Consider the following 11,663-nt stretch of genomic DNA (forward strand, 5'->3'; position numbering starts at 1 on the left):
AGTATTGTATATTTTTAAATAAAACTGAGTTCAGGGTACTCCTGAAGCCATGACTGTGCTCTGGAAGAAGACTTACATTAAACTTAAGGTATGATAGAGTGCTAACATGGCAGAAGCATCCACAGGTGCAGACATGGACTGCTCAGAATTTCTAGCAGAAAGGCAGATTATAAAGACTAGAAAAAAGATGTCCTTATGCACCAAGTGCAAGACATTTCTCAGGGAATTATGATTTCACCTAATGAGCAAAGTTAAGGTATGAGGAACCAGCAACATAAGCTTTGACACTGTCATATGCTCAATGAAGAAGTTAAGATAGAGAAACAATGTTAGATTCTGAGACTTGATACAGATGGAAACATTTTTTTAAACAAAATCCTTCAATTAGAAACTACAGTAAGCAAAAGCTTAAATGTGCTAGAAGGCATAAATAGCAGAATAGATGAGACAGAAAAAGAATTATTGAATTTGATGACAGACTGTATGAAAAGCTGAAAATATAATTAAGAGTAATGAAAAATGCTTATGAAAATTCTGGGCCAGCAAGAAAAGAACATATTTCTTTTTTTTTAAATTTTTTTGATGATGTTTACATACTTGATCAGGGTGGGAAAAGAGCCTATTTCTATAACTGCTATTCAAGAGGGCCTAGAGAATGTCAATGGCGTGGGAAAGCATACTCAAAGAGTCAACAACATAGAATTCCCCAAACCTTCAGGAAGATAGACTTACTCAAGTATAGGAAGATCACAGACAATCAAATTCAATTCAACCAGCTCTACCATCAAGAAAGAGCAGCCAGGGCTCCAACTTGCACTGCGGTATGGAATGCCAGGAGCCATGACTTGTGCCATGACTCCAGCCCCAAGTTTTAAACAATTACCAGCATGAACTCTGGTGCTGGACTCCGTGGATTCAACTGCTCTGTCATTTACTGTCCTACTGTCCTTGAACAAGGAAACTGCGCTCTTCTGAGCCCACCCCCTTCCTCATCTGAAATGCCTATCTCATAGGATTTGGGAGGATTAATTGAAATGCTACAGGAAAAGTGCTTTTTTTTTACACCTTCTGAAGCACAATAAATGTTCACTAAAAGTTTCTCATCATCATTATCATATTTTTATTAAACAGTCAAACCACATATTAAATCAGTTACCACCCAGATATGAAACAGCAACTAAAAACTTCACAAGCTGGGCCCGGCGCGGTGGCGCAAGTGGTTAAAGGTCCTCACCTTGCACACCCGGGATCCCATATGGGCGCCAGTTCTAATCCCGGCAGCCCGGCTTCCCATCCAGCTCCCTGCCTGTGGCCCAGGAAAGCAGTCGAGGACGGCCCAAAGCTTTGGGACCCTGCACCCACGTGGGAGACCCGGAAGAGGCTCCTGGCTTCGGATCGGCATAGTATCGGCCCGTTGCGCTCACTTGGGGAGTGAATCATCGGACAGAAGATCTTCCTCTCTGTCTCTCCTCTCTGTATATCCGCCTTTCCAATAAAAAAATAATAATAATTAAAAAAAAACTTCACAAGCTTATTTTAAAAAATGGCTCTAACTCTGTACTTCACAAGGACATCTAGAACCATTTCTTGTCTGTGAAAAGACTGACAGGCTGGGTGCTAGTCCAGGGTGGATAAAAGGGGAAAATGAGTTGGAAAAAGCACCAAGTATAATATAATTTTTTTGGAATACATGGAGCAGCTTGTATATCTGTGTTATCTGGCCTCTAGTATTAGAAGGTATTATTATGACACAGCTGGGTGCCCATGCAAAAAAAGTATAATTACAATGAAGCTGCCATCAGTTCTATGCTTGTCATAGTTGCTTGCTAGGCCTGCCCTGGTACTTGGCCCTAGGGTTTTAATGACACAAATAAACTTGAGGCACACTGGAGTAGGGATAACTGGCAGATGTCCACACTAGTGGATTCTCAGGGAGACAGTGATGACACAAAGTAGCCAACCACAAGAAAAAGCTAAGTCATAACACAAACTGATCAAGTATTAGTATCAAGTAGAACAGTAGAATATATATATTTTTTTATTGAAAAGGCAGATATACAGAGAGGAGGAGAGACAGAGAGGAAGATCTTCTATCTGCTGATTGACTACCCAAAAAGCTGCAATGACTGGAACTGAGCCAATCTGAAGCCAGGAGACAGGAGCCCCTTCTGTGTCTCCCTCAAGGGCCCAGGGTCCCAAAGCCTTGGGCTGTCTTCAACTGCCTTCCCAAGCCACAAGCAGGGAACTGGATGGGAAGCAGGGCCGCCAGGATAAGAACCAGCACCCATATGGGTGGGCGTATTCAAGGCGAGGACTTTAGCTGCTAGGCCACCGCATCAGGCTCAGCATGATGTTTTTCTACTAGCATTCATCAGAAATCATAACAGCAGCTCTTTGTTCCCAGTAGTCTAATTTGGTGAACAATTATAGGAAGGTGGGGTTACTGGAGGATTCCAGGGCATTACAATTTGGAATAACCAATAACGGTTTGTTTATTTCATTTTCTAGACTGTGAGAAATAAGAGATCAATGTTTTTGAAAAAGAAGATGAAAGATATTTATGGACTTAAAGGATAATTCTATCATTTCCTAGAATGCATCACACTTCTCCGACTAGCCTGTTAACATTGCTGTAGATTGAATATAATTCAGCCTTCTAAGTCATGGGCATGGCTTTGGCTCAACAGATCAGATGCTCCTTGGGATGTCTAGCCTCCCACCCCACTTCTATTCCAGCTTCCTGTGAATGCTTATCTGGGAGGGCAGCAGACGACAGCTCACATACCCAGATTTAGCACGTGGGTCCTGGTTTCAGCCAAACTGTTGGGGCATTTGGAGAACAAACCAAAAGACGGAAGCTCTATCTGTGTTTCACAAAAATAAACACGTCGAAAACCATAAGCTAAGAGTACTAAAAACAAGCTTAATCTAATGAAGACATTTGGGAGATGTACCTAGTGGAAGTCCTTAAGTGATTGGCCTGCCCTTCGAAGGTGGTTCAAGCCAGAGCCTTGGTTATAAAAGCCTCAGTTGGACCAGCTGCTCTTTTAGCTTCCTGTCTTGCTGTCCGATGCTTTGCAAGTACGCCGGCGCTCTCGCCATAGGTGAGACCAAGGAGGCCATCTGGTCTTTGACTTCAGCCTCGAAAACAGTGAGCTGAACAGATCGATCTCTGCATAAAACTAGTTGCTTCAGGTTTTACATTGTGGTAACAAAACCTGACTATTACAAACATGAAACACAACAGTAGGCACCTCTACAAGGAAAACTGAAGTCACCTGAAAATTTTCAGGAAATATTAGAGTCAAGCTGAAGCTCTAGGTATACACACATTTGTGTACACAAAAAATATAAGTATATCCTACTACTAACAAACATTTATCAAAAATACTTAAGTTTTTATTTCTATATTTATTCATTTGTAGCCTAAAAGTAAGCACAAGATTTCCACAAGAGATGTTATTATTACTTACAACAGCAAGTGCAACATTTCTACGTAGTATCTCATGGGTGAAATAAGACATTAGCTAGCCCTGCACATCACGGGGCCTGAACCACGGCAAAGGAATACGAACATAAGGAATGTAGGAGTCTGTTCTAGAGAACTTTCTACCTGGCATCTTCCCCAAGGAAAAGAGGGAAAAGTCTACCTAAGGTAAGAAAATTCTCCCTGGAGGGCCCTGTGGCATGGCCTGGTGGCTAAAGTCCTCGCCTTGATAGAGCCAGGATCCCATATGGGCACCTGTTCTAATCCCAGCAGCTCCACTTCCCATCCAGCTCCCTTTCCCAGCTTGTGGCCTGGGAAAGCAGTTGAGGACGGATCAATGCTTTGGGATCCTGCACTTGTATGGGAGACATGGAGGAAGTTCCTGGCTCCTGGCTCCGGATCAGCACAGCATCAGCCGTTGCGGTCACTTGGGGAGTGAATCATAGGATGGAAGATCTTCCTCTCTGTCTCTCCTTCTCTCTGTATATCTGACTTTGTAATAAAAATAAATAAATCTTAAAAAAAAAAAAAGAAAAAGAAAAATCTCCCTGGAGAGCCAAGAGAAAAGTCCCGGCTTATTATTCTTTGGGATGTAAACGACTGTCTCCAGCGGGAAGATGAGCTTCCCTGGGTTTGTCTTGGGAGTGTCTCCAACCTCTGAGTTTCTTATCCCTTTAAATGCAAACGTGTACCTCCCTGAAGTTCTCTATCTACTCAGTCATCTTTTAACTTCCAAAGCCTTGTCCTTTAACCTGGGTTCTAGGGTTCATTTTATTCTTTAATTTAAAAAAACCTGACAATGCAGAAACACTGAAGTATGTACTTCCTAAAACTACATAGTAGAACTAACTGAAATGCTGGTTGCAGTACTGGTTAACCCCTGACACCTACTTAAACAGTGGCCTCCAAACCCAGCCTGCAGAGCCCTGGGACTTCCTCATAGCTGCCGGTGGCACTGAGGGGAAGAGTAGCTAAAGTAGGGGTCCAGAGGAAACCCCAAGTCCTGCTTCAAACACAGCTGTTCTGCTCTGATACACTGGGCCTGTAAGTGTGGCTTTTTTGAAGATAAGGCTCTACAACAAATGAAAAACAGTAGCTTCGAAATCCACTGAAGAGACAGACACTAAAAAAATTTTAGATAAGCTAAGAAAACACCTTCAGTCTTACAGAAATAGGAACGGTCCCATTTACATTTCTTTGTCTTGCTATGCTTAGTCACATCAGCACAGAACTTCTGAAACATACCACTAACACGAAGTTAGCCAGTTCTACCTGGGGCTCCCCACGTAGCTCACGGCAGCTCAAGACGTTCCTTGATGAGCTGTCTACCAACGCCCCTGTACACAACGCCACATGAAACATCACGTACCCAGTCCCAGCGCCTCCTCAGGACCCTGGCTTCTAACACTGGCCCTCCCCAGGGCTGCGTTCCTTCTGCCAAAACCATACCTACGCTGCTTACAACAATCCATCACCCTGCTTCTTCACGTTTTTTTTTTTTAACCTTGAAGACTGAATGATGATACAAAAGATGACAATCACCATCCAGGACACTCCAAAAGTGCATGGAAAAAGTAAAAAAATAAACAAACAAAAACAAAAACAAATAAAAGGGCCTAGCATGGTAGCCTAGTAGTGGCTAAAGACCTCACCTTGCACACACCAGGATCCCATAAGGACACCGGTTCATATCTTGGCGGCCCCGCTTCCCATCCAGCTCCTTGCTTGTGGCCTGGGAAAGCAGTCGTGGATGGCCGAAGGCTTTGGGACCCTGCACCCACATGGAAGACTCAGAAGAAGCTCCCTGGCTTCGATAGGCTCAGTTCTGCCTACTGCAGCCACTTGGGGAGTGAGTCAGTAACTTCCTGTCTCTCCTCCTTTCTATATATCTGACTATCTAATAAAAAATAAATAAATCTTTCTCAAAAATGTTGATGGAAAATGGTGCAGCTGTTATCAAGCCATGAGGAATACCCACACTTCATATCGTACCACTGCCAATGTCAACTCCAGTTTCCTGCTAACGCACACACTGTTTGACTCCAGTACTTGAGTGCCTACCGCCTTAGTGAGAGATCTGGGTTGAATTCCTGGCTCTTGGTTTCAACCTATCCGAGCCCTGGCTGTTGTAGGCTTTTGAGGAGTGAACCAGCAGATGGAAGAAATCTTTATCTTTGTCTCTCTACCATTCTAATTAATTAATTAATTTAAAAAAGAAAAAATTCCTAAGGCCAGCACCATGGCTCAGCAGGCCAATCCTCTATCCTGTGGCACCAGCATCACATGTGGGTGTCATTGCATGTCCCAGCTCTCCACTTTCAATTCAGCTCTCTCTTATGGCCTGGGAAAGCAGTGAAGGATGGCCCAAGCCCTTGGTACCCTGAACCTACATGGGAGACCTGGAAGAGGCTCCTGTCTTCCGGGGTTGGATGAGCTCAGCTCTGGCTTTTGCAGCCATTTGGGGAGTGAATCAGGGTACAGAAAACCATTTCTGCTTCTCCTCTCTTTCTCTCTGTAAGTCTGCCTTTCAAATAAAAATGCATAAATCTTAAAAAAAAAAAACTGCCCGTAATGCCTGTCATCTCACTTCCCTTATACTCATGACCACTTACAAAGAAATTCAAATTGAACAGATGTTTAGGATCTTAAACCCACCTATGCTGACAGCCAGACTGCAAAACCCAGGTGGGAGTCTGAAACATCCCTGGTACAATTATTTATTTATTATTTTAAATAAGTTCACTGGGGGTTTTTAACTTCTTATTTATTATTATTATAATTTTATGATGCAGTTCCATAGGTCCTGGGATTTCTCTTAGCCCCCTCCAAAGCCCCCCCGAATTCCCCCGTATTATTACTATTGTATAGTTCTTCATACACAGTCGTCCATCATTGTGGGCATGGACAACGGCAGAGAGTCCCGCATCCTATTGTCAAGATACAGTTATCAGTTTCATTGGGAGTTTATCCTTGATCTAGAAGTAGAGATGCATAGTGCATTGCATCCTCCTATCTGGATATAATAGTCTCCATTACACAGTTACTATACATGCCCTTAAATGAAAAGCCACTATACAAAATCAAAAGTCAAATATCTTAGGTTTTATATATATACGTATACATATATATATATATGAGAATCTAAAGCTAAAATGAACTACACAGTACTACTTTCTAAATTCTAAATATTTATTACATGTTTAAAGGATGAATTGATTGCCAAGGACAATAAAATACCTGGGATTCAGGAAGTTCTGGTCCCACTTCCACTTGCTGTGCTGATGTAAAGTCAGTCACTTTGAAGTTGGGATGCCCACATCTCACACTGCAATGTGGGTGTTTGGTCCCAGGCTCCAGCCCCTGGCACAGCTTCCTTCCAGGGCAGAATACAGGAGTGATGGCTCCAGTGTTTCCTAACGTTCCCAGGGGAGCCCGGGGGGGTGTTGCCACCTTCAGTCTTGGGCCAGTCTAGAGCCCTGTGGGTATCGGGAAACTGAATCCCATCAGGCGCTCTGTCTACTTCACTGCCCATGAGGACATTTCCAAACGATGATTGAAAACGGAATGAAAAAGCTCACCTTTGTACAGAAAAAAAGCTGAAGTTCATGTGTACCTCTTTCATCATACACATTTTTGTGAACTTTTTGAGGACTCCTTGAATGCATGAATTTCAAAAAATGTTTGGACAAAAACTCACTTTTCAATTTCATTTTCCACGAATTTTGGGATGTATCACTATATATAACCTATGTGACCCTTTCACTCAATAAATATGTGTGTGCCCAATTAGCAACTAGGCATTATCCTAAATATGAAAGACAATATTTAGAAAGATGAATTTTTGAGCGGGGCAGAAGTATATGATAGTAGACAAGCTGGTGCCCCCAGCCCTTATCCACAAAGCTAAATCCCTGATGGGATTATGCTGCTTTGATTGACTCCGCAATTTGGCACCAGCAGAAAAGAATTGTGGTCAACTGAATTCCCCCAGAAAAAAAACAACCAAAAACTGAAACCTATGGATTTGTGATTCTATTCATTAAGGAGGATGGAAGCTGAGACTACGCCAACTCTTTCCAGCTGGGCACATCCCAGAACTTGTTTACAGCACACGGGGCACAGGGCAACTATGGGAAGATGGGCAGGCTGAAGAAGTTCTGCTCTAGGCTTCCCAGTAGGCTATGACTGCCTGAGTTATACATGTCTTTAAGAAGCTGTATTCTACGAGCGGTTTTCTAGATTCACAGTAGACTACCATAGCAGAATTCTGAGAGGCAAACAAAATTCTGGAAAATTCGTAAGTCTAAATTCCATCCTCGAAACAATTCTGGGACGGGTACCTGGTGCTAAGGTGTGTTTTATTACACAGAAGGTGTCACTCTTGAATTGTCACTTTATCTAAAAAATAGATAAAACAGTAAGATTTTAAGATTTTAATCACATTTTGCTTTTATCGGTGCCTCTGTTCTTAACCCCCCCGTTCCTTGACCCATTTCCATTTAACAAGAGCAGAAAGGAAAGGGGTAAAGTCCGGCATTCGGGAGCACAGCTTCTCCCCCAAATCCTTCCAAGCAGCAGGCTGAAGTCCCTGCTGAAATGCAGCGGGGTGTCCAGATTTAAAGTTAACGTAAACTTGGAAGCCGCCAGTGCAAGGGCAAAGAGTGGCGAGGCGCGCGCCGAGTGTGCCAGCATTGGGGCTGGACCCGCCGGGGCGAGCTCCCGGCCCGAGCCCTGGCCCTGGGCGCGGGGACCGGGCTGGAAGCCCACCGGGCGGCAGGCAGGCGGGCCGAGGCCGAGCGCGGGGCCACGGAGCGAGGGCACCGGCCGGCGGGCACACAAAAAAAAAAAAGCTGCGGGGGCAACAGACACTTGAGGACAGCGCTCCCGGGAGCTCTCGGGATGCCCCACGAGGGAAAGTGGGTGCTGGGGTCCCTGTCGCCGCCCGCACCGAGTCCCAGAGGAGGGTACCTGTCTGCGGGCGGCCCGTCCACAGTCCCTTCCCGCCGCCCTGGCCGGAGAGGACGCGGCTTCTCCGCAGAGCCACAAGCCTGGCCAGCTTCGCCAGCATCGCGCTCCTCTCCTCAGTCGGGTGTGAGGAGAGCCGGCGGCGCGCTGTCCTCGGCCGCCAGCGGGGGCGCTCGCGGACGCCTCGGTGCCCGCCCCTCGGCAGGGCGGCACCGGGCGGGGCCTCTCGGGCTTACCCGCCCGGCGGGGTGTTCCCGGCCGTCGGAGCGCCACGGCCCAGCCCTGCTGGACTGGCTTTAAAGGACGGCGGTGGAGCACTGGGCCTCTACCTTCTCGTCCTCCCGCCGTTCAGTCCGCTACCCGGCTCGGTGACTTCTAGAGCAGGCGGAACCTTTGAAGGCCGGAACCAAAGTGCGGCACGCCGTGGGTGACCACTGGAGAGCTGTTTTGGTGGAGGAGGCTCGACGGGTGCAGTTTCCGGCGGGAAAGCGCGGCTTCGGGTCCCGTCATGAACCGACAGAATTTTCGACCTCCGACTCCTCCTTACCCCGGCCCGGGAGTAGGGAATTGGGGCAGCGGGAGCGGCTTCCGGGGTACCCCGGGCGGAGGCGGACCGCGGCCTCCGTCCCCTCGGGACGGGTACGGGAGTCCGCACCACACGCCGCCGTACGGACCGCGATCTCGGCCTTACGGGAGCGGCCACTCTCCGCGCCACGGCAGCGGCTTCTCGGGGGGCCGGTTCGGGTCCCCGTCTCCCGGCGGCTACCCCGGCTCCTTCTCCAAGTCCCCCGCGGGGTCGCAGCAGCCGTTCGGCTACTCCCCGGGGCAGCAGCAGACCCACCCCCAGGTAATCCGAGCCCGCGCCGGCCGAGCCCTGGTACTAACACTCCCTTCTCGTGGGCGCTCTCTCCTTTCCTCCGTGACATGGGATGCTGTTGTTTGACGCTGTTTTCCACCTGAGTCAACTGAGGCGTAAAGTTGTTAAGTGCTCTAAAAAGATGTTCCTAAAACAGGGCGGCATCGCGCTTCCTGTCACCCGGGCTCGAGCCACTCCGGGTGTCCCCGGTGCCGGTTTCTTCCCGCGTGTCAGTTTATCTCACTGGTATTCATTTTCTTACTCCCAACCCGCAGGAGCTGCAGTGGCTTCTACTCCCCAGGGAAAAATCCTTCCAGGGAAAGTTCCCTCGAGGGAAAATCAGGGGTAGTAGAGGTTTCCCGTCCCTCGGTGAAATGAGTCTCGCCAACAAGAAAAGGCGTGTCCAGGAAGCTTTAATCTCAGAGCCTGGCGCTGAGAAGGTAGATTTTGCCCGGGACAGACCTTGGGCAGAGCTCGCAGTGCTGCGGGCCTCACCCCTGCAGCTTCCGCCCTCGTTGGTCCCTTCCTTTCAAATTGAATGAAAATAAATTTTAAGAAACACTTTTAAGCTATATTTTGGGGGGTCAGAGATTCAGGAAATTTAAATTCAGGAATTTTAAATTGTTTTTCAAAGGTAAAAATGGAAATTTCAAGAAAAGATTGAATTCAGCTTATCTTTTCCTTACCGCCGGGATGTCTGATTCCATCCTATGTTGTTTTTAGTATCTGCAAAGTTATTGCATAGGAAAGCCAAAAGTATTTGAAGTGACCATGGGTGTGAAATTATTAAATTGGTTTGAATATTTAAGTTGAAGGAAATAATGTACTTTGCAGTTTCACATATTTGGATTCAACTCACAGCTTTTTAACCAGCAGTGGCCATCCCCACTAGCCTTTAACTAAAGGGAAAAGTACCAATTATTTTCTGCTAAATGTTTTTTTAATTGATGGATTTTTTTCCTAAAGGGTTCTCCAAGAACATCTACACCATTTGGATCAGGGCGTGGTAGAGAAAAAAGAATATCTAATGACTTGGAAAATTATTTCAAGCCTTCAATGCTTGAAGACCCTTGGGCTGGCCTAGAACCCGTGTCTGTAGTGGATATAAGCCGCCAGTACAGCAATACTCAAACATTCACAGGCAAAAAAGGAAGATACTTTTCTTAATATTTGTGAAACTCATCTGGAAGTGTCAAGTGTCAGAAACATCTGGGACGGAACTTTTACTTGTTTAATTAAATTGAACCCAAAGATGATGACGTTGAACAATTATAGAGCCACCTTGGTATTTTTCATCATAGCAGGCATTGTTGGTATTAGAGCAGAAGATAGGATATTTGCAGTATTTGGCTCTCTGCAAGTGCCTACCACACTTTAGAAGATTTACAGTTTCCAAATACTTCATATTCCTGGCTAAATGGTGGACATTTGTCTCAATGTTTTTTCCAATGTTCTAAAATAAAACATTTTGTATTTCTTACTGTATTGTGGTTTTGTGATTTCAAAAAAACTAAATTATTAAGTCATGCTTATAACCATCTAGCCTTCACAGGTTATGCTTATAAACTATCTTGAAAATGAAATAGATATGCCATCTTTTGGGTTGTAGACAGCTCTGTATTTGATCACAGAGAAAGAGAGAACCACAGTTCTATACATATTCATCATAACCACTGTGCTACATACGTAGTTTATGGACTGCTTTTGTAAAAATGCAAACAGGTCAAAATGTTGTGTGAATGTTTACTTCCGTACCATTGTCTCGGCATGGTGGAGTGGTTCTCCCCTCAGGCTGGAGGAGAGAGGGGAGTCTGAAATGACTTCACTGAATGAAGACCATCTTTCAATTCCGTCAGTCCCCAGAGGAGACAGATTGGCTGTGCCCTCCGTCATGTTTCTGTGTTCTTAAACTAAACTATGACCCAGGAAATGAGACCTAGTTACTTTGAATCATAGACTCATTCCTTTAATGCGGTAGTGATCTTTTCCACTTGAAGCAGAGAAATAGTTAATTTAGACGATGCTGTGTGTGTGTATCTACAGGAATGGAGATTTTTTTTTTTTTTAAAAAGGGAAATTTCCCCCAACTATTTAAACAAAATCAAGACTTCTATGTAGGTTCTTTAGTCTGAGGTCACTAAGTGCAAAGTGCTTGTTAAAGTTTTGTTTCTGTATTCCCAAAAAGAAACCTCTAAAAATGAAATGGTCACCTCAGCTGTAGGAAGCATGGCCATCTGTTCACTAGCACTTTGAGAGGCAAGGGAGAAAACAAGTGCAAGGGTTTTAAGGTTAAAAGTTCAGTGAGTGCCAGGACACTTAAACTTCTATCTCTACCGATTACTGAGTGGATGCGTG

At 45.4% G+C, this 11,663-nt stretch overlaps 2 protein-coding genes across 2 annotated transcripts in view; one reads left to right on the plus strand and one right to left on the minus strand.

Annotated features, from left to right (window-relative positions):
• The window catches only part of SUGCT (succinyl-CoA:glutarate-CoA transferase), a 497,234-nt gene extending 488,679 nt beyond the window's left edge, over positions 1-8,555 (minus strand). Inside the window, exon 1 of the mRNA XM_040964993.1 lies at positions 8,456-8,555. Coding sequence (XP_040820927.1) covers positions 8,456-8,555 — 100 coding nt within the window. The remainder of the gene's footprint in view (positions 1-8,455) is intronic.
• A 159-nt stretch (positions 8,556-8,714) lies between these two features.
• LOC121145842 (M-phase specific PLK1 interacting protein) lies at positions 8,715-11,368 on the plus strand. The gene is made up of 2 exons (XM_040964983.1): positions 8,715-9,299; positions 10,275-11,368. The coding sequence occupies exons 1-2, from the start codon at positions 8,961-8,963 to the stop codon at positions 10,473-10,475; spliced, it is 540 nt and encodes a 179-aa protein (XP_040820917.1). The 5' UTR covers positions 8,715-8,960; the 3' UTR covers positions 10,476-11,368.
• The last annotated feature ends 295 nt before the right edge of the window (positions 11,369-11,663 follow it).

This window comes from Ochotona curzoniae, unplaced genomic scaffold, assembly GCF_017591425.1.
Source record: "Ochotona curzoniae isolate NIBS_2020 unplaced genomic scaffold, NIBS_Ocur_1.0 scaffold_3835, whole genome shotgun sequence".
Taxonomy (NCBI): domain Eukaryota; kingdom Metazoa; phylum Chordata; class Mammalia; order Lagomorpha; family Ochotonidae; genus Ochotona; species Ochotona curzoniae.